Source organism: Stenella coeruleoalba (assembly GCF_951394435.1).
Source record: "Stenella coeruleoalba genome assembly, chromosome: 8".
Classification (NCBI taxonomy): domain Eukaryota; kingdom Metazoa; phylum Chordata; class Mammalia; order Artiodactyla; family Delphinidae; genus Stenella; species Stenella coeruleoalba.
In genome coordinates this window covers 43,100,733-43,126,734 of record NC_137154.1, presented here as the reverse complement: position 1 = coordinate 43,126,734, position 26,002 = coordinate 43,100,733, and the positions used below count along the sequence as shown (strand labels likewise).

At 45.9% G+C, this 26,002-nt stretch overlaps 1 protein-coding gene across 3 annotated transcripts in view; it reads left to right on the top strand.

The window, feature by feature from the left end:
* Positions 1–1,147: 1,147 nt before the first annotated feature.
* Positions 1,148–26,002, top strand: part of PARVA (parvin alpha) — a 180,386-nt gene continuing 155,531 nt past the window's right edge. The window contains exons 1-2 of one of the 3 annotated variants that reach the window (XM_079928089.1): positions 1,148–1,277; positions 1,467–1,689. In XM_079928089.1, coding sequence (XP_079784215.1) covers positions 1,554–1,689 — 136 coding nt within the window. In that variant the 5' untranslated portion in view covers positions 1,148–1,277; positions 1,467–1,553. Of the gene's footprint in view, positions 1,278–1,396; positions 1,690–26,002 lie in introns of those variants that run through there. The other 2 variants (XM_079928090.1, XM_079928088.1) reach the window with 2 other exon arrangements.

The window sequence follows — 26,002 nt, the reverse complement described above, 5'->3', positions numbered from 1 at the left end:
GGAAACAGCTAAAGCATAACTTTCAAAAAAGGTCAAATTACGACTCTTAAGCAAAGACAAGATGAACACATATCTGCTGAGAATCTATTGACCACCTCGTTAAATTTATGTTCTCAGGAATCGTTGCTTGTTAGTTGGCTGACTGGCTCAAGTAAAGGTGGATGGGTGATTACAAGGCTTTAGGAACATGTCCTCAGAAGGAAGCACAGATGGCCCTCCTGAGAACTACAGGTAGGCCCTCAGAAGAGGTTCTAGGTCCAGGCAGCTACTCCCATGGTTTTTCATTACTCAGACCACAAGGCTTCTTGAGCACACTTCGTTGCTCCATTGTTTTGTTTCTCTACTCATCGGCAGGCCTGTGGCTAAAAATGGACCCCCCCAGTCTTGAGTCTGCATTATCATCGCTAAGTGCTGGACTTCTGACAACTGTCCCTAGCTTAGATTCTTGATGGAGACTATCTGATTGGCTGCTCTCCAGTCAAGCATTAGGGCCCTTTGGGTCAGGTGATCACTCAGGGTCAATCAGCTGTAGCTACTTGGAGGAAACACAGTTGCCAAGGGGTTGTGTGAGTGTGTGTGTGTGTGAAAAAGAGACCCGAAGACAGCCAGGGGAGCCCAAGTGAGAACCTCAAGTGGCCAAGCACAGTAAAATGTGCCTTTTAATCATTTCCAGCATGAGTCCTTGAAATGCTGGCTTTTGTGCCACTCCCCTGTCACTCTGTTGCTTTTATTTAAGGCAAGATAAGTTGGGGGTGGGGGAGGGGTGGAGAGGCGGTTCCCACAGGAGCCGATGGCCGTACCTTCCCATTCATGTTTCCACCTACATTTGGGATCCTCCTTTGTACAAGCCATTGAGCTGCTAGAAACACAGATGTCTCTAGGTGTTGGCCTGTACTCATGAACTTCAAACTTCTCACTCTTGGTTGGAGGTGTAGAGGAGGTTGACAGTCATGGATAAGTGCAGGAACAGCTGGATGTGTCCAGCTGGTGGGGCCCGAACACATTTTGGTTCCCTCTATTTCTTCCTGAGCAGGCTCACTCTTTCATGGGCACAAGACACGGGCCTAATAACTACAGTTTGAAATGCAGGGGAGGAGCGAGCTCCTCACCCAGCAGCCGGGCCAAATCAGCGGGAGACAGAGTAGCAGGTGGGTTCAGTTCAGCAATCACTGAACCCTGGGTTGGAGCGAGGAACTCTGCTGAGTGCGGAGCCGGGGCAACTACGGCCTCCAGGCTCCAGGGCTCCCAGGCTGAGAGGGTCATACACACCGAAACAGGTAAGGCCGCACATCCTGCAAGGGGCAGATCTGGGGCATCCTCCCTGCTCCGGGCAGCAGCGGGGCGCGGGCCCCGAGCGCGCAGCTCCTTTCAGGGCGGAGGGCGGCGCGAGGGAGGGAGAGAGGGAAGGGAAAGGCGAGCGTGAGCTGCCTCAAATGCTTGGAATAATTCCGCTTCCGTTTGGAAAGCCGCAGCCTCAGTCCCGCCGCGCCCGCCGCGTCCGCCCGGCGCCCGCTCCGCGTCCCGACCGGCCCGCGGCTGCCCGCTTCGTCGCCATGGCCACCTCCCCGCAGAAGTCGCCGTCTGTCCCCAAGTCCCCCACTCCCAAGTCGCCCCCGTCCCGGAAGAAAGATGACTCCTTCTTGGGGAAACTCGGAGGAACTCTAGCCCGGAGGAAGAAAGCCAAGGAGGGTGAGTGCGGCCCGGGCCGGCGAGCTGCCGGGCGGGGGGCCGAGAGGCCGGGGCTCCTCGGGCAGGGCGGGAGCGCGCCGCGGGTGCCCGGCGCCGGGGAGCGGGGCGCGCGGCGGTGTGGGCGCGCGCTGCCCGGGAATGTCTCATGGGGCCGGGCCTCGCCGCAGCCCTGCTCTGGGTCGCCCGGGCGCTGCCCTCCTGGGCCCCGCGGCGATCGGGTGTGGCGACTCGGGCCTGCAACCGGGCGACGCCCGCGCTGGGCCGGGGGCCGAGGAGGCGGCCGGGCCCGCCAGCCCGGAGGCGGCGTCCTCCCCTGGGCCCCAAGTCCCCGCCTTCTCCGCGCCGAAGGCTGGCAGTTTCCAAGTTTCTTCTGAAACTTTTCTGGGCGCCGTCATTCTCACTCTTTGCCTTCATTGGTCTTTGAAATCAGATCATTTCTTAGACCTGCTGAAGTGTACGGTAGCAGCCTTGGCCTCTGGATCTCTCGTCCGTCCCCAGGGCCCAGCAGGGCTCTATTAATGTGTAGATCAACACCAAATGTTTGTCGAACGAATGAGTGGAGAGGTGGCAGTCCTAGCAGTCCCGCCTTGTGATAAATGATAAACTCACACCCAAGGAGAAAACCTCGATTAGACACACACACTTGTAGCATCCTGGGATCTGATCTGACCCTTCTGTGAACTCAAGAGTTAAGGGCTCTCGCAAAAACCATTTCCTTTTTCTCACCAGGGTGAATTGAGGTGATCTTATTTTTTTCCAGGACAGTTTACATGTAAAATATTTTGTCCCATGGGCAGATTTTGCATCCTTTTTTTTTAATTGAAGTATAGTTGATTTACAATATTGTGTTTGTTTCAGGTGTACTGCATAGCGATTCAGTATTTTTTGCAGATTATTACAAGGTAATGGGTATACTTCCCTGTGCTATACAGTATATCCTTGTTGCGTATCTACTTTATATATAATAGTTTGTATCTGTAATCTCACACCCCTAACTTGTCCCTCCCTGCTTCTCTCTTTCCTTTGATAACCACAAGTTTGTTTTCTATGTCTGTGAGTCTGTTTCTGCTTTGCATATACATTCATTTGTATTATTTTTTTAGATTCCACATATAAGTGATATCATACGGTATTTGCCTTTGTCTGACTTAATTCACTAAGCCTAATATTCTCTAGGTCCATCCATGTTGCTGCAAATGGCAGTGTTCCTTTTTTATGGCTGAGTAATATTCCACTATATATATATATATATATATATATATATATATGCACCACATCTATTTTTTTTAAACACCTTTATTGGAGTATAGTTGCTTTACAGTGTTGTGTTAGTTTCTGCTGTATAACAAAGTGAATCAGCTGTACGTATACATATATCCCCATATCTCCTCCCTCTTGCGTCTCCCTCCCCCCCTCCCTATCCCACCCCTCTAGGTGGTCACAAAGCCCTGAGCTGATCTCCCTGTGCTATGCGGCTGCTTCCCACTAGCTATCTGTTTTACATTTGGTAGTGTATATATGTCAGTGGTACTCTCTCACTTCGTCCCATCTTACTCTTCCCCCTCCCCGTGTCCTCAAGTGCATTCTCTACGTCTGCATTTTTATTCCTGTCCTGCCCCTGGGTTCATTAGAACCTTTTTTTTTTTTTTTTAGATTCCATATATATGTGTTAGCATACGGTATTTGTTTTTCTCTTACACCACATCTTATTAATCCCGTCATCTATTGATAGGCACTTGGGTTGGTTCCACATCTTGGCTATCGTAAATAGTGCTGCTATGAACATTAGGGTACATGTATCTTTTTGAATTAGAGTTTTCATCTTTTCCAGATATATACCCAGGAGTGGAATTGCTGGGTCATATGATAGTTCTATTTTTAGTTTTTTAAGGACCCTCCATACTGTTTTCCAAAGTGGCTGCACCAATTTACATTCCCACCAACAGTAGACAAGGGTTCCCTTTTCTTCACATCCTCTCCACCATTTATTTGTAGCATCCTGATTTTTATTTTGAATAATGAGGTGACAGTCGGAAAAAGGGCTAGTGACTGGTGTGTAGGTAGAAGATGCTTAGTTAAAAAATTTTTTTATTTTCATAGACTTCAGTGGTTTGGGAATAAACATTTTTAAGTTTGTGATGATGATATGTAAAATAAGTTTCATGTTCCTGAGTTATCTTAAAGCATGAAAAAGAACTCAGTGTTGAGAATTATCAAGTTTGATACAAAGAACTAGACTTCTATTCTCTATATTGAATTGAGAAGCAGCAAAACATATCCCCAAAAATGTCCCTGCCCTCCCTCCAGTGTGCTTATTTCGGAAAACCGTTGTGTGAGTAGTGTGTAGTTGGTAACAAATTGTGAAACCCTGGATTGGAGAGTCTTTTCCTAGGTATCCCTGTAACTTTTTCCTACAGTGTTCCCGATATGGGCTCTCCAGCTTGAGACTGGGCACCTGAGAATTACTGAAGCTCATGACCTACCAGAAGTGCTCACCCCACTTTGCCAACTCTTTAGAAAAGTTTACTTTATATTGAGCTCAAAGGTGGTCTCTCTATGTACTACTATTCTGTTCATGCAGCCAGGAGAACGAGTGGGACGGTGGCTCTTCACTTTGTCCAAGTGGACCAGCCTGTTTTGTGGAGCCCCTTGATCAGTCCAAACATCCTCTGTTCCAGTAGCTGGTCCTCACAGATGAGCTTCATGGCCCCCTGGTATCCTATCTTTTCAGTTTCAGTCAGGGTCTGTGCAAGAAACAGAAGGGCACATTAGTTGGGATTTTAAAAATAATGTGGTGAAGGGACTGTTTACAGAGATGTGGGCAGGGTGAAGAGAACCCAGAAGGATGCTGAGACAGCTAGGAGTTACCACCAAGGGGAAGCCATTACCACCCCTAGGCCTGAAGGGCCAGGGGAGCAAACCGCAACCCACTGAGAGCTGGAGCTATGGAAGGGGCGCTGCCTGATAGGAACTGTAGCTGTAGAGGGACACAGCCACTGTCGGAAATGTGGAGATGGAGCAGGGAGACAGTGGCGCAAGAGGTACTTGCATGTTCTCTCTCTTCTTGCCCTTGAACCTCTTGCTGGTTCTTCCCATTGGCCAGACCCCGTGGGAAGTCACCAGGGCAAGGGAATCTGGGTGATGCAATACGTCGGGGTCAGCTCCCTTAGGGCGCAGAGCAATGCAGAGAGTAGATCATAGTGGGAGTGTTGAGAAACAGAGAATAACTAGCAGACTCTCAAAGTGAGCTGCCCAGAAGTCAACACAGTATGGTGGTAGTCTGGTCCGTTAGGACAGGGCTGTCACCTCCTTTGTTCTAGCAGAGACACCACATTCTGTTAATGCAGCTGAGGCTGCTTTCCTTTATTCTGCCAGCAACATCACAGCTCTCTCTGAGCTTGTTACCAGCTCACTCAAAGACATTTTAATGTTTGTTGCTCCTAAATCATTCCCTTCCCTATCTTGGATTGGCTCAGTTGGGTTTTTGAAACCAAGGGCAAGATCTTATTTTTAGCCTTGTTATAGTACTTAACTGTTAAGTCCTGATTCTTTTATTCAGTCTATTAGCTAATCCAGGGGATGTAAGGGGGTGAATGGAAGAGCATGTGCTTCTTCTAAAGGGATGCCGTCACCCAGCTATAGCCGCTTGCTGCTACACGGGGTGGTCCTGCAAAGTCAAAGATGGCAGTGGGGTTGGTCTGAAATGACCTGCTCTTGGCGAGCATGTGCTGGATCTCTGTGATCGGTGCTTTCCCTGTCAAGGGCCCACTAACCATCTCTTCAGTAGCAATAAGGCTAGGTCTTGCTCTGGATCCTGCATAAACTCACAGCTCTGTGCTTTGCAGAGACTGCCTTCTTCCATGTTCCTCCTAGTGTTCTGGAACCTCCCATTCTTCATGATTCCTCAAGATCATGGACGCTGGTCTATCCACAGATTTCCCCAGTGCTTTGGCGTAGAATTCTCCTGGGCCCAAGGACTCCCATTCATTCACTTGAAACCTGTTGTGTCTCACAGTCAGATACATGTTAGAATATTTAGGTCAATAATTTCATATTAAAAGTATGTTTTCCTAAGAATACCTACTAACATATCATAGAATGACTGGCAGTCTCATAAGAATATAGTAAAACTAATGATCACTCCTGTGTTTCATAAGAAAAAAATAGCATGAGGGAGGCAAGAGAGAATAGAGGCTAAAAGCATGGTCTTTGGGACCAGACATATTTGGGCTTGATTTCTGGTCTGGCTATTTATTGCTATGACTTCGGACAAGTTCCTCAATGCTTCGAAACCTCTGTTTTTTCATCCATAAAATGGGAATAAAAATTCCTTCCTTACATGGAGGTTGTGAGGCTTAAATGAGACAAAGCATGGCACAAATAATGGAAGCTGTTAAAATTGACGGCTCAGTTTTAAATAGTCTTTCAAATTTGAAATAGTCTTTTCATCATGGACTGCAAGAAGATTCTGCAGGTTCTGCAAAAAGCTTCACACGACAGTATGAAGCCTGTGTAGCACTCTTTTGGTCCTTTAGAAATGAGGGATCTTTCTTTGCAAGTCAGATCATCCTGTTTCCCAAGATGTCACATTTCAGCATTTACAAATATCTGGTCCCATTCTCATGAGTCGTAGCTAGGTAGCTTTTGTTTTTCCTCTGTGGATCTTCTTGTTTTGGGTTTCCAGTCCCCATTTATGCTGTGTAGTTCTTAGACTAGCCTTTCAGAGTCTACTTGCCAAAGGGCCGCTTTTCACCTGCCTTCCTCCAAATCTGTCTTCACGACTTGCTCTTTCCAGGAATGTCATCTTGAATTGTATCTCCCAGCTGAAGGTGTCCTAAATTAGGCCTGCAGCAATGGTTATTCCTATATTTTAACCACTTATTTATCATCCCTCAGAGTTTTTACATTTTGTCTGGTGCCCAAAGTGTACCATTTTGGTTCTCATTGGCTGTCCCGTGTAACTGGGGGAAATCCCCAAATTCTGCAATAGATTTATGGTTTCTAGAGTGAGCAGAAGCCTCAGCATTGCTGAGCAATCCTTCTCTCCTAATCAGCTTGCATCTTCATTTTCCAAAGTGCCATGTTGAAACCCTTGTCACTCAAGCTCTTCCCCAGACCTTGAGATAGAAAATTAAGTGCCAGGTATGAACTTGTTCAAATTTTCTTCACCCCCCCCACCCGCCAGTCCCATCTGTATCTACACCTGTCCTTTCCTGTCCCCTCCCTCTCTTAGTCCCCTCCGAGGAGGTCCTTTCTTCCCTTGCTCATGAGGCCCTTCACTTCCACTTCTTCCCAGACTTGGCATAGCCATATTGTTTTTCTCATATCCCCAATCTTTTTCATGCTGCTCTAGCACCTTAACATCTGCAAATATGCTTGAGTCTTTGCCATTTGTAGACACTCCTGATGCTAGTTTCCTCTTAGTTGCTCACCAGAGGCCTTGGAAAAGTTGTCTGCACTGGCTTCCCCTTTCTGAGCTCCTAGTCACTTGCTGATCCACTATTCCCATTGTTTCACCAGTTATTTATTGAGTTGCCTGCCATGTGACAGGCACTGTGTTAGGTGCTGGGATATGGCAGGGAACAAACAGACAGACATCCCTGCCTTCATGAGCTTGCCTTCTAGTAGAAAAGACAAGATTAATTGGTAAAATGTACATATTGTATTAGAGTAGTGATAAGTGCTCTAGAGCAAAATAAAGCAGGGAAGGGGGAAATGGAGCGTTGTGGAGTGAGGGAGGAGGGATGGTTGACAGTTTTAAATAGGGTGGCTAGAGAAGGCCTCACCGAGAAGGGTTTACTTGGGTAAGGTCCTGAGGAAGTGAGGGAGCACAGTATGTGTATCTTGGAGAAGAACACTGCAGGTAGAGGGAATGCAGATTCAAAGACCCTGAGGCGGGAGTGGGCCTGGTGTCTTGAGGACAACTGTGGAAGGTGGTGAGGTCTCAGGGGTAATTAGAGTGAGGGGACAGCTGTGTAGTGTTCTGGAGGCCATCGTAAGCCTGGGGCCTTTACTCAGAGGGACGCGGGAAGTTTTGTGCCAAGGAATAATGTGATCACGCTTGCTCTGATGGTGGTAAGTGGCTGAGGGGGGCAGGAGTGGAAACAGGGAGGTGAGTTAGGAGGCCACTGTAGTGATCCAGGTGAGAGACAGAGGTGGTCTGGCACTGAGCGGTAGCAGTGGAGGGGTGAGCGTTCAGTTCTGGATATAGTTTGAAGATACAGTGGATAGGATCTGTTGAAAGATCGGATGGAAGGTGAGAGAGTAGAATCAAGATGACTCCAGGGTTTGGGTTTGAACAAACCCAAAGATGGAATTGACGTTAACTGAGTTGGAGAATTCTACAGGAAGAGCTGATGTGGGGAGAAAGAGCAGGACTCTCTTTTGGACCTGTTTAGTTAGAGGTGCCTCCTGGACTTCCCGGGGCCATATTGAGTTCGCAGTTGGTTCTAGGAATCTAGCTCAGGGGAGGGTTCTGGGCTGGAGACATCTCTGTGTGTAGGTGTACTTAAAGCCATGAGACTGAAGGAGATCATCAAGGAAGGAGTATAGGACGTAGAAGAGGTTCATGGACTTTCCAACATTTAGAAATTGGGAGATGAGGGGGAACCAGCGAGAGAGGCTGGAAAGGAGTGACCAGTGTGATAGGAGGGGAAGTGGGAGAGTGTGGACTCCTGGAAGTCGATTGAAGAATTTATTCTGTTCCCAAGATTTACACTTCACTGGCTAAATTCTCCAGAATCCAGTCTCCTTTTCAATCGTCACTCCTCTTGGGCTCTTGGTGGCGTTCGTATTATTCAACTTTTTCTTTTTATAAATTTATTTATTTATTTGTTTGTTTGTTTATTTATGGCTGCATTGGGTCTTCGTTGCTATGCACGGGCTTTCTCTAGTTGTGGCGAGCGGGGGCTACTCTTCATTGTGGTGCATGGGCTTCTCATTGCGGTGGCTTCTCTTTGTTGCAGAGCACAGGCTCTAGGCGTGCGGGCTCAGTAGTTGTGGCTCGCGGGCTCTAGAGCACAGGCTCAGTAGTTGTGGCAGATGGGCTTAGTTGCTGCGTGGCATGTGGGATCTTCCCAGACCAGGGATAGAACCCATGTCCCCTGCATTGGCAGGCGGATTCTTAACCACTGTGCCACGAGGGAAGTCCCTCAACTTTTTCTTTCTTAAAATTCCTTAAAAGTCCCTCAACTTTTTCTTTCTTAAAATTTCTTAAAATTCTCTTCTCCCCTGATCTTATCCACACTGAATTGTTCCCTGTGTCTATTTTTTTTGGACTCCTTCTCGAGCTTCTGTTATTTGTTTACCTCTCGGCAGCATTTCCCGGGGTCCTGACTTCACCTGCTTTGCCCTCTCATTCTGTTTTCCTCTCCATGGATTTTCTCACTTACTCCCATGGCTTCAAGGGCCACCTGCCCATTTGTGGTTCCCCAATCCACATCTCAAATCCAGATCTTGTATCCAGATACATCTTTCCACTGTCTCCTGGATGTGTCACGGGACCCTCAGATTCAGCATGCCTGTAATGGAATTATTATTTGTCCCACTTGCCCAAATCTGCTTCTCCTCTTCCACCATCCCACCAGCTGCCTAAGGTGGAAATGTTGCAGTTGTCCTCTGTTTCAGAGGTCAGCAACTTTTTTCAAAGAGGCAGGTAGTAAATATTTTAGACTTTGCTGGCCCTCTGGCCTCTACACAGCTCTGCCCTTGAGGCCACAGACGATAGGCAGATGAACCAGCCTGGCTGTGTTCCAATGAAACTGTACTTATGGACACTGAAGTTTGAACTTCACATAATTTTAATATGTCACAAAATATTCTTTTTCTTTTGTTCTTTTTCAGTCACTTGTAAAATATGAAAACCGTTCCTAGTACTGGGGCTGTGCAAAAATGGATGGAGGCTGGATATGGCCTTGGGCAGTAGTTCGCCCATCCCTGCTCTGTTTCATCCCCACAGCCAATCATCTCTCACGAGGTTCTGCTAATTCTGCCATCTAAATATTGCTGCCTTAATGCGGGCCTCATGAGTGCTCTTTGTCTTCTTTGGGATTGCCTATTTTATTAATCTTCAGCGTCTTTATTTTCCACCTGAAGTATTGCCGTATCCACCCCACTAGTCTCCCTAGCTCTGGTCCTTTTTTGTTCAACCCACCCTTCATCCTTTTGCCGATATGTGGTTTTATTAAGCACCGAGATAACATCTCCCCAGCAAACTTCTTAGCGTGGTATTAAGTCCTTCACAGTTTTTCCGTGGTCTGCCTTTTTTTTTTTTTTTTTTTTTTTTTGGCGGTACGCGGGCCTCTCACTGTTGTGGCCTCTCCCGTTGCGGAGCACAGGCTCCGGACGCGCAGGCTCAGTGGCCATGGCTCACGGGCCCAGCCGCTCCGCGGCATGTGGGATCTTCCCGGACCGGGGTACAAACCTGTGTCCCCTGCATTGGCAGGCGGACTCCCAACCACTGCGCCACCAGGGAAGCCCCGTGGTCTGCCCTTTTGGTCTAGTCTCCATTATATCCCTTTAAGAAGCCTCCATTTTAGCTATACGAAAATGCTCTTCATTCCCCAAACACATCATGTTCTTCCACGTGTTTTCACCTTTAGACATGTGGTTCCATGTTTCTGGAATGACCTTCTTCCCTTCTCTCTGCAACAAACTCCTGTTCAATCATTGAGACCCAACTCAGATATCCCGTCCTGCTTGATGCCTTCTGTAGCTCCCCTAGGAAGAGTGAGACGCTTCCCTTTGTGGGAAGACGCTTCCACATGCTGCCATGTGGCTGTGCATGTCACATTCTGATGAGAGTTCTCCTCCTGTGCCCCTCCTGCCTGGCATAGTATTTAACACATAATGATATTGCAGTTTCTATGGAATGAATTTCCCCGTATTTACCTTGGTGAAAACAGCCCACCACTAACTGGTTGTGTAACCTTAGACAAGTCTCTTCCCCTTTGCCCGTTTCTAACATCAGGCGATTAGGCTAAGTAACCTTTCAGGGCCCTTGCAGCTCTGGTATTCTATGACTTCGGAGCTCTCATTTCACCAGGCTTCTCTCAAATTCAGTTTTATTGTCTGTGTAGGGTGGTCTGGGAGTGACATCATCACAAAGACCTCTTTCTTTCCTCCACTAATGAAGGCACCTCTGTGTCGGGAGGAGGAGATGGAAACCAGGATAAGTGGGCTGCGGCCCAAGGACACCTCCATATTAGGAATCGGTCTCCTTGTCTCATGGCATATCTCCATTTGGTTAACAAGCACAGCTCATAATTACGTTTTAGCCATTAGTACAGGAGGAGAGATGAAATCCTTATGTAAACATGTGTAAGCATCTAAAATCTCCACTTACTGCCATGGGAAAAGGAACACAGTTGAGGAAAGCGCTACAACAATTTTAATAATAAAAGGCTTTAAAAATACTTTTAAAAATAAAAATAAAATACCTTAAAAAAAGATGTAAACATTCTCTTACATATTCAATATGTTCTGTAGCCTGCAGTCAGTAGGAAATCCAAATGAGGGCTTTGCCTGAGGACCAGGGCCCCTGGGACAAGATGGCCTCATCCTTTCTTTTCCATCTTCCCTGTAGACTCCAGAGGACAGAAGTTGTATTTGTTCTGTTCACATTGTATCCCAGGTGCCTAGCACAGCATCGGCACTTAACAGGTGCTCTGCAAAGCGGTATTTAAGTGCCAGAAAGGTCAGTGGGGATAAGATGCCCAGGTTACTTCGAACTCTGCTCTAAGCTTCGATGACTCTTCTGGGGCCTTGATTCCATCCAGGCCTCGCTTCTGGCTGTGTGTGTGTGTGTGTGTGTGTGTGTGTGTGTGTGTGTGGCTTAGAAAACTGCCTCCCCCCTCCCCTCAGGAATCTCTTTGTGGGAAGACATTATCACTTAGCTCCGTTATTTGACAAACACACAAAGGCCGCCAGAGACCAGAGGTGTGGGTCCTAGAATCTGTGGGCGCGGATTGGGCAGCGGCAGCAGAGCACCTGAGAGGAAGCCCACTGGCCAAGGGTGGGACAAGGCCAGCATTCTTTGTTTTCATTTGTGGAAATGGCATTGCACACGTTCATGTTAAAGTGCTTCAATGAAGAAGGACGGAGGTGGAGTAGCCTAATTGCAAGGTTTGGGGGAGACAAGAGAAACGTGCAGATGGAACTCTACAAGAGAGATTCAGAATCCCTTTCGTTCCTCCAAGTTGGCCCTGTTCCCCCGCCCCGTTTATCCCTTCTTGCCTCTCTCAGCTTCATTTACTCACTAAGTGCAGAACTAAGGAAATCTGAAAATCGGCCAGAGCCCGGCCACGATTGTTACTTCCCAGCAAGGGAGCTCCATCACTACAACTCTCCCCACTCCAGCCCACCAAGAAAAAGAACCTCCCAAAGCAGAGGGTGGCTGATGCCAGGCCCCCCTGAGCTCCGCCTCGCTCCTGTTCATGGTCGCTGCCTCCTTGTCAGGCCCGGGAAGAATATCTGTGTGGGGTGGGAGCCCTCTAGCACTCGCTTACAATCTGGTTCTCCTAGCATTTACTAAGTGATCATTCTGTTTGCTCCGAACATACCCACCTGCCGCAGCCTTAGAAAAACCAACTTTGTGACTAGTGTCATTGGCTTCCCTTCAAACCAGCCTTAGGGAAATGTTAGGCCATGGATGGAAGAAGCAGTGAACTTCATCAGTTTAAACAGAAATAGTCTTAACTACTGCACACTCTCCTGGGGGAAGGAAGAATGAACCAAATCACTTAGCTCCTGACTTTTTAAATAAAAGTTGTTTTTTCTTCCCCATTATAAAATTAACCTATACTTAAGGGATTTATGGGAAAATATAAAGAGAAAACAATCGTGCAATGTTCCAATTCTCAAAGGCAATCACTATTAGGATTTGGGGTGGTTTTTTTTTTCTCCTTTTTCCTTCTTTATAACTTTTCTTTTTTTATAATTGTAATTATACCATGTATATTATATAGATAAAAATTCTGTATCTTTATTTTCATTTATTATAATGTAAATAGTTTTCATGTTATTATAGTTTTTAATTAAACATACTTTTTATTGGTGCATAATATTCCACCGAGTGAATGTCCTATTGTTTACTTAACCATTTCTTTTGGTGCTTTTAAAAATTTTTCTACAAATAATGCCTAAAGTGTTGTTGTTTTTTTTAAATATTCAGAGTAATTTTTTTTTGACTAGAGCTCCAGAAGTACAATTATAGGGTCAAAGGGTAACAGTTGGCTTGCTTACTATCAATATTTTATAATTGATAACCAGGAGACATGACTGCTTTTGGGTCTGGGTGGTCTTCCTGGTAGGTTGTTTCAAAGTAAAACCAACATTGTAAAACCAACAAGTAAAACCAACAAGTAAAACCAACAAGTTTCTGTTCTGGCAGGACCAGGTCACCTGTGGGGTGGGGTAGGATGGGAAATGAATGGGTCAGGAGAGCACAGATTTCCATCCTGGCCACTGATACGTGCAAAGTAAGCTCTAGTACAGGCAGGTCTTCATTTCAGAACATCCTCTCATGGCCATTCTTCACCCTTCCATGGCCTGGTCTATAACAGGACCCAAGGTGTGTCCGCCTTGGCAATAATCATCCTTGAAGTCACAGCTGCCACCCTTTGTCACTCTGAGTTCTCACCAGGCGCATGTAAGACCCAGTGGAGGTTTGTTCAAGAAGCCCCTCCTTCCCTTGATCACTTCCTCCCATCTCCTAACCTCTGAATTCTTGGACTTGCCCCACAAGTCGGTAACCACAGACAAATGGGAGGTAATCGCAAGACAGGAGGCTGAGTGCCACAGCAGACAAATTTGGATCTCAGGGGTGAAGGGCCCCTTAGGCGATGTGGTGCTTTCAAGCTGGGTCTTGAAGCCAGAGGAGGAACCCCACAGGCTGACAAGAGAAGGGACGGGATTCGGGAGCCTTCTGAGTTTCAGGTTGGATTTTGACAGAGTGGGCAGGGCTGATGCCTCTGGGGCTCAGTTTCCTCAACCTGCTTAGGAGGCAGTAGTCAGGTGTCCCATTTCATCTCCTGAGAATGGATCAGAGCCAGCTGGAGCATGTAATTATCACACCCAGCACCCCAGGGAGTATTTCTGGGGAATCACTTGTGGAGGCAGATCCCCTCCCTAGGAGTGATGTATTGCGGGCATTTATTTCATCGCTGAGTCATATCCCATTTCTCTTCACTCATTCCCTTATCTCTTTTAAAATCCAGAGGCAACTCCCCTCTTCTAGGCTGTGAAAAACGCAGCCTGACCCTGAGGAGCTGGGGATGATGCAGCAGATCTCCTGGGGCTGATGATGTTGGATGGCAGATGGGCAAGGCTGCCGGCCTGTGTCTGCTCCCTCAATGATGTAAACCCAAGGTCGCAGAGCTCCCGACTACACCACAGGGCTCGATGGAGCCAGGTTCTGCACTTGTTTCTTTCTAGGAAACGTTCATCGGTAGAATAATCTGCCAATTGCAGTATTACATTGACTTTTCAATTCAAAACAATTCTTCCTAAAGCAGTTTTTGTCTTGGCCGGCATGGCTTTGGCTGTGGGGCCTGCTGGGAGGGAAAATGCATCCTGTGGGGCAGGGAAGTGAGAGAGGAGTTCAGGAAGAGGGTCTGCAACACCAGTCGCCCAGTTTCGGGGGCAAGGGCACTCCTGGTCCGTGAGCACCGAGATGGCAGGGTGCAGGGATCCCTGGCACCTTTTGGGTATCTGCATCCTGAATCAGGGAGGCTCCTCCAAGTGTAGGTGGGGTCTGAGATTCAGGGTCCTGGGGACAGAAGCTGGCAGAACCTAGCAGGCAAGTCAGGACCCTAGCGGAGGAGGAAAGGAGCAGGGGCAGGCTAAGGCTCAGTGTGGACTCGGGATTCCCTGGCCCCCCAGAGTGGAGGTAGGAGGGGAGGCTGCCAAGGCTCATGGGAAGCCTGGGTCTCGTCTCGCTCAGCCTCCCCTACACTCCAGGCCTGGAAATAAACTTTCCTTTCAGTGGAGAGGGGTGTTTCTGGTTTATCAAAAGGCAGAGCTATCCAGGGCTCCCAGCCCTGGGGGACAGACCTGCAGATGACAGGTGGTTAATGATGACAGTTGGGAGAAACAGGGGCAGGAGGAACCGACAGTTTGGGTGCTGTCTGCAAAACACAGAAGAAGGGTAGCGCAATTCCATTTGAAAGCAACTCAGGATACAGGCAAGTCCCGAAACAGCCCCTCGCGAGGAGCAGCAGCTGCCTCTTGGCTGAGGGTTGCAGGGCTCAGTAGCCCCTCCAGCACATGGACAAGGGCCTGGAGAACAGAACGATCTCTTCACCCGCTTCTCCTCCATGCCTGTCATTACGGTAAATTACAAGGCTCCCACGATGACTAGGCAGAGGCAGGTTGATTTGTTCCTTCTGATTGTCGCCATGCCGAACTTGGCGGGGGTGAGGGGCACCCAGATTTCACACCTGGTAATGGCCCTGCCAGGGGTGGATGTTAGCACAGTTGGGACCCGACACTTCAATAAATCTGAGACATTCTGCCTCGGAGACCAAAGTTCAGAATTGCTTAAATTGGTGTTGGAGCAGGTGGGAAACAGGAGTCCAGGGCCATGAATTAGATAGATAGCAATTGTCCTTCAGTTTGTAAGGCTTGAATGTCACTTTTCAAATGATATGACATCAATTTAAGTAATTTGGGCTCCCAGCTACCTAGCCCTTTCATTATTTCTGGTTCTGGGACATGTGGTTCATGGTCTAGCTTATGCTCTTATGTGGACAAAAAATAGAAAACGAAAACCAAAAAACACCTTGCTTGTATCGCTAGGGTTGGACAGTTATGTCGGGGTATCAGTTTACATGGGAGTGTGGATGACAATTTCATCTGCTACCTGGATGTGCTGGTAACTCCCCAAGCTACACTTCCAGCCGTGACCTCTCACCTGAGTTTCAGACTCGTTAGCATATGTGGGTCATGGCATTGTCACTTGTGCACAGGGACAGACCTGGATTGTAACACAGGGCACATAATTCTCAAAGGCTTCTGATGAGGTGGGAACGTGCTCTGATTTCTGATGGCAGCTGGAGTCCAGAGGAGAGGTGGTCTGATCCGTATAGAGGAGTGGGTACTTTTAAAAAAAATATTGCAGCTTTATTGAGATACAATTCAGCCGTTTGAGCAGGAAAATACAGTATTTTTTTAATATATTCAAAGTTGCACAACCCTCGACACGACCAACTTTAGAATGTTCTCACCACCCTAAAGAGAAAGCCTGTACCCTCCCCTCCCCATTCCCTTACCTCCAAGTAACCAATCTGTCTCTCTAGATTTACCTATTCTGGACATTTCATATAAAAGGAATCCTGTGATATGTGGTCTTTTGTGACTGAATTTTTTCACTTAGCGTAGTATTTTCAAAGTCCATCCATGTTGTAGCTTGTATCGGTACTTAATTCCTTTTTATGGCTGACCAATGTTGAATATCTATTATATAGATACACCACATTTTGTTTATCCTTTCCTCAGTTGATGGACATTTGAATGGTTTGTACTTTTTGGCTATTATGAATAACGTGGCTATCAATTTTCACGTACAAGTTTTTGTGTGGACTTGTGTTTTCATTTCTCTCGGGTATATACCTAGGAGTGTGGCATTGCTGGCTCATAGGCCAACTCTGTGCTTAACATGTTGAAGAACTTCCAGGCTGCACTATCTTACCTTCCCACCAGCAGTGTATGAGGGATCCAGTGTCTGTACATCCTCACCAACATTGGTTATTATCTGACCTTTTGATTATAACCCTTCCAGTGGGTGTGAAGAGTACCTCATTGTGGTTTTCATTTGCATCTCCCCAGTGGCTAATGAGGTTGAGCCTCTTTCCATGTGCTTTTTGACCATTTGTAAGTCTTCTTGGGCACTTAGGCTTTTTAAATTCCATAGAGTTCAGTGCACCTCTCCTCCGTCCTGAGCATGATGAGAGCCCTGCCTGCCACCCAGAAAGGTGCACCCCGGTGAAGTCTCATCCTCCCATTTTTTAAATGTTGGCGAGGAGCACTGCAGACATGCTGCATCTTGTACTAGGTGCCTCTTCGTCTTGCAGAATGACTGTATTCCTGAAATATTTCCTGTGAAGCGAATTGTCATCATCCTGTTATACCACTGACTTGCATTATTAGAAATTGTTTGTCTGGAATACAGTTTGTTTGTTTTTTTTTTTCATTTTCATAGCTTTTTTTTTTTTTTTTTTTTTTTTTTTTGCGGTACGCGGGCCTCTCACTGTTGCGGCCTTTCCCGTTGCGGAGCACAGGCTCCGGACGCACAGGCGCAGCGGCCATGGCTCACGGGCCCAGCCGCTCCGCGGCATGTGGGATCTTCCTGGACCAGGGCACGAACCCGTGTCCCCTGCATCGACAGGCGGACTCTCAACCACTGCGCCACCAGGGAAGCCCTGGAATACAGTTTTAACCCCAAATTGTTAAAGAAAAATTATACCAGGAAACTAGCAAAGATTTCAAACGTGTACATTTAAGTGAAATACGGAAATTCTTGGTGATATACCATTGCTTTTCAAATAATAATATTAACACAACAGTGACAATAATTACATAAGTGCGTTGTGCAGTTATGGGCCAGGCAATGCGGTAGAGGCTTTACATATATTAACTTATTTGATCTTCCTAACAGCCCCATGACATAGATATTATTAGCATCTCTGCCCCTTTACAGATGTGGAAAGTGAGGGACAGAGAGGCCAGGTAACTTGCCCAAGGTCAGGGCTGGTGTCCTGCTTAAGGTAACACTAGCTGCTGTACGGATAAGCCCCCAATTCTCAGAAACTTAACATCATAAAAGTATATTTCTTGCTTATAGCAGAACCCGATGGCATCGTTATTGATTGGATTGCCTTCCACGTGGTCATTCAGGGATCCAGGCCCCTTACCCCTTATGGCTCTGCCTTCCTTCAGGTTCTTTGAGTCCTCACCAATCAGCCAGCTAGTGAGAAAGAGAACAAGACTGCAGTGGGAAGTTTTTATGGGTCAGGTATAGACATCCATATCACTTCTGCCCACTCACCACTGGTCACAGCTCAGTTATGGGGCCATACCTACATGTACGAGAGACCAAGAATCATAGTTGAGTTGTCTGCCCAGAGGGCAAGGAAAGGAGCTTTGGCAAGTGCATGCATCATTTTGCTGTCGCTAGCAAGTGGAAGACATGGGATTTGAACACTGGCAGTTTGGCTCCAGAGACTAATTCTAAACTAGCACATTCTACCTCCTCACTGTGAACAGTGGCTCAAAGTCTGAGAAAAACGGAGAAGGTCACATCAGTTTTTGCTCGGTTTTCTTCCCACCTGTAACTGTATTTGGTTGCCTGGATGCTGTACTTGGGAATTCTGTCAAAGTTGCTGTCCTTCAGAAAATAATAACAGTGAGAACTAATATTAATTGAGTGTTTGCGCACTTTACATGTTCTGCTTCTTTTAATCTTCACAATTAACCCCAGGAGATAGGGAGTTATAATTATTCCCATTTTCCAGGCGAGGAAGCTGAAGAGAGAGCTTGGTTATGTGTCCAAGGCCATATAAGTGTGTGGTGTCTCTGGGCTTCAAAAACCCTCACACAGGACCACTGTGCGAGGTAGGGGTTGAAGGGAAGAGAAGATGAGAAAGCCAAATACACCGTAGGTACCATTCAAAACGCAGCCAGAACCTTGTTGGGATCCTGCTTCAAACAAAGCAACTTCTCTAAGTCATTTACGAGACAATTAGGAAAACGTAAACATTCGCGGGAGATTTGATGACATGAAGAAGTTATTGTTAATTTGTCAGGTGGGAGGATGGTTACCTTAAAAGGGAAAAAAATCCTTATCTTTTTGAGATACATACTGAAATGTTTGTGGATGACAGGATCAAATATCTAGGATTTGCTTGAAATCATGCAGTGTCGGTGGAGAAAAGTGGCTGCGAGTTGTCAATTATTGTAGAATGATGATGGGTACATGGAGGATTGTGGTACTAATCTCTCACTTTGGGGTCTATTTGAAATTTTCCATAATAATTACAGTAAAGGAGACTTTGATGAATCAGACTATAATGAATGGACTTCCTCTAGCCCCCTGGATGGTAAATGAAGTGCTGGGGGTGGGCTCAGAGCACTGAATGCATTTGCTGGAGAACAGCTGAGCAGCCTGGGGTGTTTTGTAAAGCAGGTCTTCTGGGACTCTGGAAGCCATGGTTTTGAATTGAGATTCAGTGCCCAGAGGCTTGAGCTCCTGAAAATGAGCCCCGGGGCCTCCAAAAGGCAGAAGTACAGGCTTCCTGGGTGAGGAGAGATTGGGCCAAAGTCGGGCTCTGCCCTGGCCAAACGGCCTCAGCACAGGCTGCTCGTGCAACCCGTGAAGAACATCTTGCCGAAAGGTACGGCTCAGCCCCAGGCCCCAGCTGCACTTTAATCAAACAGTGAAAATCCATCAAAGACGTGGCCTCCTCAGACAGCCAGTTCGCCGGAGTCCCAGGTGAAGCCAGCTCTTGTCTGGCTGCGGGCCAGGAGGAAGGTGGGCTGCAGGCCCTCCCAAGCCCCTGCGTAAAATCAACAGCCACCGCTCAGCAGCCCGGCTTCCAACCCGATGCAAATTAAGCCTGGCATTTGGAGATGGTATTAAATGTCCTAAATCAATATTCTAGAGGCAGGATCAGAACAATTAAAAACTCTGATTTCCTCCTCAGATCGTTGGAGTATATATGCATATAAGTTGTTCAGTTCCTTTTTAAAATTCAGCAGGTTGAAAATGATGGGGGTCTGCTTGGTGGTGCTCTGAACATAGTTCATCCCATTCTCAGTAGCTTTTCCTATTTTTACACGTATCCAGTGAACGTCAAGCACAGAGGTGCGTTCATATATGATGTCACATTTAATCCTTAACAGTAACCATGGGAGGTCCTGTCATGTCCATTTTACAGGTGAGGAAACTGAGGCTCAGAGAGATGAAGTGACTTGCCCAAGGTCTCTCAGCCACTAAGTGGTAGAGCAGGGATGGGAATCCGTTTCTTCATACTCAAATCTAATGCTTTGCCCACCTGGCTTTTCTGAATGGTGTTTATTTTTCATTCGCCAATAATAACTAACAATGATGAATAAAAGAGTAACAATAGTAACTGTTTATTTATTTACAGTTTCTCTGGCTTTAAAGGTGTTGGCTGCTTTTCTAGTTTGTCCATTTCATCAACAAACGTTTATTGAGAGGCAGCCTGGTAGGGAGGTTTCTAGCTCCGGAGCCCCCCAGCCTGCCTGGTCCCACCACACACTGGCTGCATGACCTGGGATTTCTCTCTGAGCCCCAGCTTCCTCATCTGCAAAATGGCATATTACTAGTACCCACTTCACAGGGTTTTCATGAGGACTAAAGGAATTGGTACTTGCAAAGTGTTTAAACTAGAGCCTGACCCTCAGGGGGAGTTCCATATATATGAGTCCCTGGCATACACTGTCAAGGCCCTAGAGAAAGCTGTGTCTTGACTCTCATGGACTTTACCTCTTATGTTTAGCCAGATGATATTATTGCTTTTATTTTTATTAAACTAGCTAAATGTGTTTATGGTAAAAAAAAAAAAAAAAAAAAAAATTCAAAGAGGCCAGAAATATAAACTGGAAAGTAAGGGCCCCTTTACTTTCCGACTCTCAGGCTTTCAAGATGATAGTGTATCCGATGATGATCATCATAATAGTGTAGTGTCAGATATTCTCTCTTTTTTTTTTTTTTTTTTTTTTTTGCGGTATGCAGCCCTCTCACTGTTGTGGCCTCTCCCGTTGCGGAGCACAGGCTCCGATCGCGCAGGCTCAGCGGCCATGGCTCACGGGCCCAACCGCTCCGCGGCATGTGGGATCTTCCCGGACCGGGGCACGAACCCGTGTCCCCCGCATCGGCAGGAGGACTCCCAACCACTGCACCACCAGGGAAGCCCAGATATTCTCTCTTTTGTAAGCATATATACTCCTCCTATTCTTATAGATCTGGAATAACATTGTAAAGAGTGTTTAGCAGTTTATACTTTTCACAGACCCATTTATCTTGAGTATCTTTCACATATGGATTTACCTCAGTTTTTAATAAACATTTTAATGCACTGCCTGGATGTGCCATTGTTAAATTTAACCAGTTCCCTATCAATGGACATTTAAGTTTTTTTGTAGTCTTTTGCTACTCCAAACAGTGCTGCATTGTATAGGCTTGCAAACAAGAACATTCTATACCTGTTCATCTGTACAATAAATTCTTAGAGGTGAAATTGCTGGGTCAAACATTTGTTACGTTTGAATTTTGTTGGAGGTTACCAAATTGCTCACTAAAAAGGAAATACTAGGGAAGAAAAACGCCTACCCAAACTTTAAAACTCTTGTTTCTCTTTAAGAATTCACACTTGAAAAGAGAGGGTAGAAACGAAAAGTTATCCTGAACTGTAATTTTACTGGAAATGCTTTTCCTTGGCCACACATTTTTAGGCATCAAATTCTCAGACTTCTGGTAGAGAGAGAGTGTTCTGGATTTCAGGGCAAAATTCTGTGTGTTCTTCACTGTCTCACCACTCCCAGGCCCACTGTCCCCGTTCTCTGAGGGAAGGATTTTTGTTTTCTCCCTTCAACTTTTGGGGTGAATATTTAGAGGTTTCACGCTCTTCTGGAATGGATACCCTTTGCTGCAGAGGGCCCAGATTTCTCACTGGTGGAGAAATTCACAGAAGGGCATCCGCAAGCGGATGGCTGAAGCCAGGGTCTTGCTAAGTGTCCCACAAGCCTCTCTGCCTCCTTGAATCCCTCCAGGCCCGGAAACAGCCGGGTGCTACCAGCGTCCTTCCTTCTGTCTCCAGCCCCTTTGGCAGGGAGAGATGGGACTTGTTAACAGACTGATTTCCTTTTAGGGACGACTGCCCCACCAATCCCCAGCCATCCCAGTGACGAGGGTAATAAATTGCATGCAGGACCACAGTGAGGAGGGGAGCAGAATGACTCATAAGCCCCTACATCCTCCCGTTGCATTCCAAGAGCTGCCTTCCTCAGGGCTTAGATCACTCCCTATGAGCAACGCCCCGACCAGGCTACGGAGGAGGGCCAGCTGCTGTTTGCTGACCTGGCTGAGGGGGACCCAGTGAGGGCCCTGGCTGGAAACAAGGCCTGGATTTTTCTTGTGGCCTTGTCTTTGAATAGGCTGCTGACCCTGGCTCCCCCTGGGAACAAGACCCAGTGCATTTCTGCTCTCAAGGGTCTCACAGTCTAGCCTCTAGGGACCCCTGTCCTCCTGTGTCTAGCTAAGTGCCCTGGAGGAAGACACACCTAAGAGCTTAGTGACCCTGGGCAAGTCACTTCATTTCTCTGAACCTCAGTTTTCCCCTCTGCAGAAGGGATGAAAAGAACGTATTATCCATCTCTAGTGTTGTTAATAATGAATAAGCTAACTCATGTCAAGTGCTTGGCTTGGAACCTGGCACACAAGTGCTTAATATTAATTGCAGTTGTTACTACTATTTCTACCGTTCCTCTTGACCCATTTTGCAAATAAAAAATTGGAAAATGTGGTTGGCTGTAGCTCTCATCCCTGCCTATGATTTGTAATAATAGTAAGAGTGAACATTTCTGTAGAGCTTATTGTGTTCCAGGGCCTTATGTATGTTGACTCATTTAATTCTGCCAAACCCAGTGAGTCACTATGAGACAGGTTCTATTATTATCCCTGTTTTATGCATGCATAAACTGAGGCACAAAGAGGTTGGGCAACTAGCCCATAGCTGGTAAATGGTGGAACAGTGGAGCCAGGGTTGAAACCCAGATTATCAGCTCTAGAATCTACCTTCCTAACCACTGTGTCTTCCTGCCTCTCAGTATATGTTTGTATATTTCTATAGGAAAGTTTTCCAAAGATATAACAGTTAAGTGACATTTATTTTCCTCTTTTTACTTGCATTAAAAAAAAATAAAACATGTTTTTTCTTATAATAACAATAGAGTGTTATAAAAAAATTTGAAAAATATAGAAGAGAAAGATGAAAGTATCTACAGTGCTACCACCTAGACCAGTGGTCCACATAAAGGGCCAGTTGTTTTTTATTTCCAGTCCTTTACGGACTGTGATGTCGCACTGTGTGTGACTGCTGTGCAGCTCGTGTCACCTGGAATTCTCCATCCCAGTTTGACAGCACTCAAGCTGGTCTGCACCCTGTTCAACTCTCAATTCCGTGGGACATGCTTTTCGATGTCGCAGCAATATCAAATTGCTAAAAGTTTCCAAATGCATACTGTAATATTATTTTCTTTATAAACAGTTAACACAGTTCGCAGACTGGTGCTGGTCTGTGAATCACACTCTCAGTTGCACTGACATCGACAGGCAATGTTTCCATTTTAGCGTGTTTATTTTCAGTATTTTTCTATTTTGGGGGGTTTATTTTTAGTCTCTACACATTTCTTTTTCTTACCACATTTCCTGTTACAATGTTACTGTAAACATTCTTGAGTATAATCTTTAATGCTATGATATAATAATAATATTCCATCTGAAAGATGTACCATAGATTAACAATCTAGTCCCTCTAGCATGGAGTTTAGTATGTTCCCAGGTATTTGCCATGATAAAAATATGATGTTGAACTGTTTTAGTATATTTACTTTTCCATATTTAATATTTCCATAGGGTAGTTTTCCTAGAATGGAATAACTGGATCAAACAATATGAAGCCTTTTAAATTTCTTGATAGTTATTACCAAGTTACTTTCTAAAAGGGATATATGCCAATATATGCTCCCAGCAGTAGTCTATGAGAGTGTCTGCTTAACGACATCCTTTTCTGCATTCCTTATTATAATTTAATTAATGGGAACAACCTTAATTGTTTTTAATTTTTTTGATTACTAGTGAGATTGAACATTTTCCATGCATGTAGCCATTTATATTTCCTCTTTTGCTTTATACTCAGTTGGGCACTAGAATAAAATGTTATTTTTTTTTTGGAGTATAATTGCTTTACAATGGTGTGTTAGTTTCTGCTTTATAAAAAAGTGAATCAGTTATACATATACATATGTTCCCATATCTCTTCCCTCTTGCGTCTCCCTCCCTCCCTCCCACCCTCCCTGTCCCACTCCTCCAGGTGTTCGCACCGAGCCGATATCCCTGTGCCATGCGGCTGCTTCCCACTAGCTATCTACCTTACGTTTGGTAGTGTATATATGTCCATGCCACTCTCTCGCTTTGTCACAGCTTCCCCTTCCCCCTCCCCATATCCTCAAGTCCATTCTCTAGTAGGTCTGTGTCTTTATTCCTGTCTTACCCCTAGGTTCTTCATGACATTTTTTTTTCTTAAATTCCATATATATGTGTTAGCATACGGTATTTGTCTTTCTCTTTCTGACTTACTTCACTCTGTATGACAGACTCTAGGTCCATCCACCTCATTACAAATAGCTCAATTTCGTTTCTTTTTATGGCTGAGTAATATTCCATTATATATATGTGCCACATCTTCTTTATCCATTCATCCGATGATGGACACTTAGGTTGTTTCCATCTCCGGGCTAATGTTATTGCTTTGAACAGATTTCAAACTATTTTAGATTGGAAGCCTAGTAAATCTGTACATAACGTCTGTACTTACTGATGTATGGTATCTCCATTTTCCAGGTCCTTCCCCTTTTCTCTGCTGCCAGAATTGGGGAATGCCTTTATATGGTCTTGATGGTCCCCATCTTTAGAATAACCCATCTGAATTCATACCAAATATTATGCGTCAACATACCGATGCATAATATACGAAGCAAGTATACAGGACTGTTTGTTTTCTTTGGTTTGGTTTGGTTTTTTTGGCCGTGACACGCAGCTCATGGGATCTTGGTTCCCCAACCAGGGATTGAACCCGGTCCCCCTGCAGTGAAAGCGAGGAGTCCTAACCAGTGGGCTGACAGGGAATTCCCTATATGGGACTGTTATGATCTGAATGATTTTGTCCCCCCAAATTCATATGTTGAAATCCTAACCCCCAAGTGATGGTGTTAGGAGGTGGGGCCTTTGGGATGTGATTTGAGGGAGGTTAGCGCCTTTATAACAGAGGCTCCAGAGAGAGCCCTTGGTCCCTTCCACCATGCAAGGACACAGTGAGAAGGTGCCAGCTATGAACAGGAGGTAGGCCCTCACTGGACACAAGCATGCTGGTGCCTTGATCTTAGACTTCTAACCTTTAAGAACTGTGAGAAATAAATTTCTGTTGTTTATAAGCCACCACATTGATGGTATTTTGTTACAGCAGCCCAACAGACTCAGACAGGGACGTTTCTCAAGTATTTCCAATTATTTCCTTAGAAATATTTTTTCTCTCTTTTTTTCTTTTTCTTTTCCTTTGTGTGTGTGTGTGTGTGTGTGTGTGTGTGATTTGTGCCTCTTTTGTAAGTATCGCAAGCCAGCTTGAATGAAGCAATTTTGAAACTACTGATCCACCGGAATTTCTGACACATTTTTGTTAATGATGGGGAAAGTAGGAAGAATTTTTGAAATCTGGATGATTTTAGGGAAGTCTAGATGCCTGCACACAAATATCTAACTGTATTGCTGTGTGCTGTACTAGCAGTGTAGGCAGAGTGAGGCCTGGGGAGCAGTCTGGAGTCTGGCAATAAATGTTGACCTGTATTTCCCTTAAAGGGATTTGTTGAGACCTGTTTGTCCTCATGATATGAGAAATATAATGAGCTAATACATGTCAGACACATAGAGCAGTGCCTGGCACATAATAAGCTCTCAATAAACATGAAGCCATGAGCTGTTGCCCTTCCTTACAATTTCAAAGGGATGTCAATGTGTATATTCTGCTTCATGGCAGATAACATGCACAAATGTGCATAAGAAAGAGCTTGTTTTCCTCCTGGGTCTGGCCCTCCATATGAAAGTTTAATACTTGTGATTCAGTTGTTGAGTCTCCATGCTGGACCTCATCTCAGTCCCAGAAACCGGAATACATTTTCTGATGCTGATGGTAACTTTTCTGTAATGTACTTGGCACAGTGGAGAAGGTATTTCTCAACCCCGCTCTATAAGCCATGGTTAACTCTGCCCATTAAATCTTTGTGTAGAGCACACGCCATCAACCCTGCCAGCACATGTCTTGACTGCCTCCCTCCCTCCTCACAGAGGCCAGTGGGGTGGGGGCCAGCTCTAAGATCCTGTCCACTTTTCTCAGTTTCCTCTTCTCTCTGTCTTTCCAAGACTTTGCGGAGCACGGGCTCCGGACACGCAGGCTCAGCGGCCATAGTTCACGGGCCCAGCCGCTCCGCAGCATGTGGGATCTTCCCGGACCAGGGCACGAAC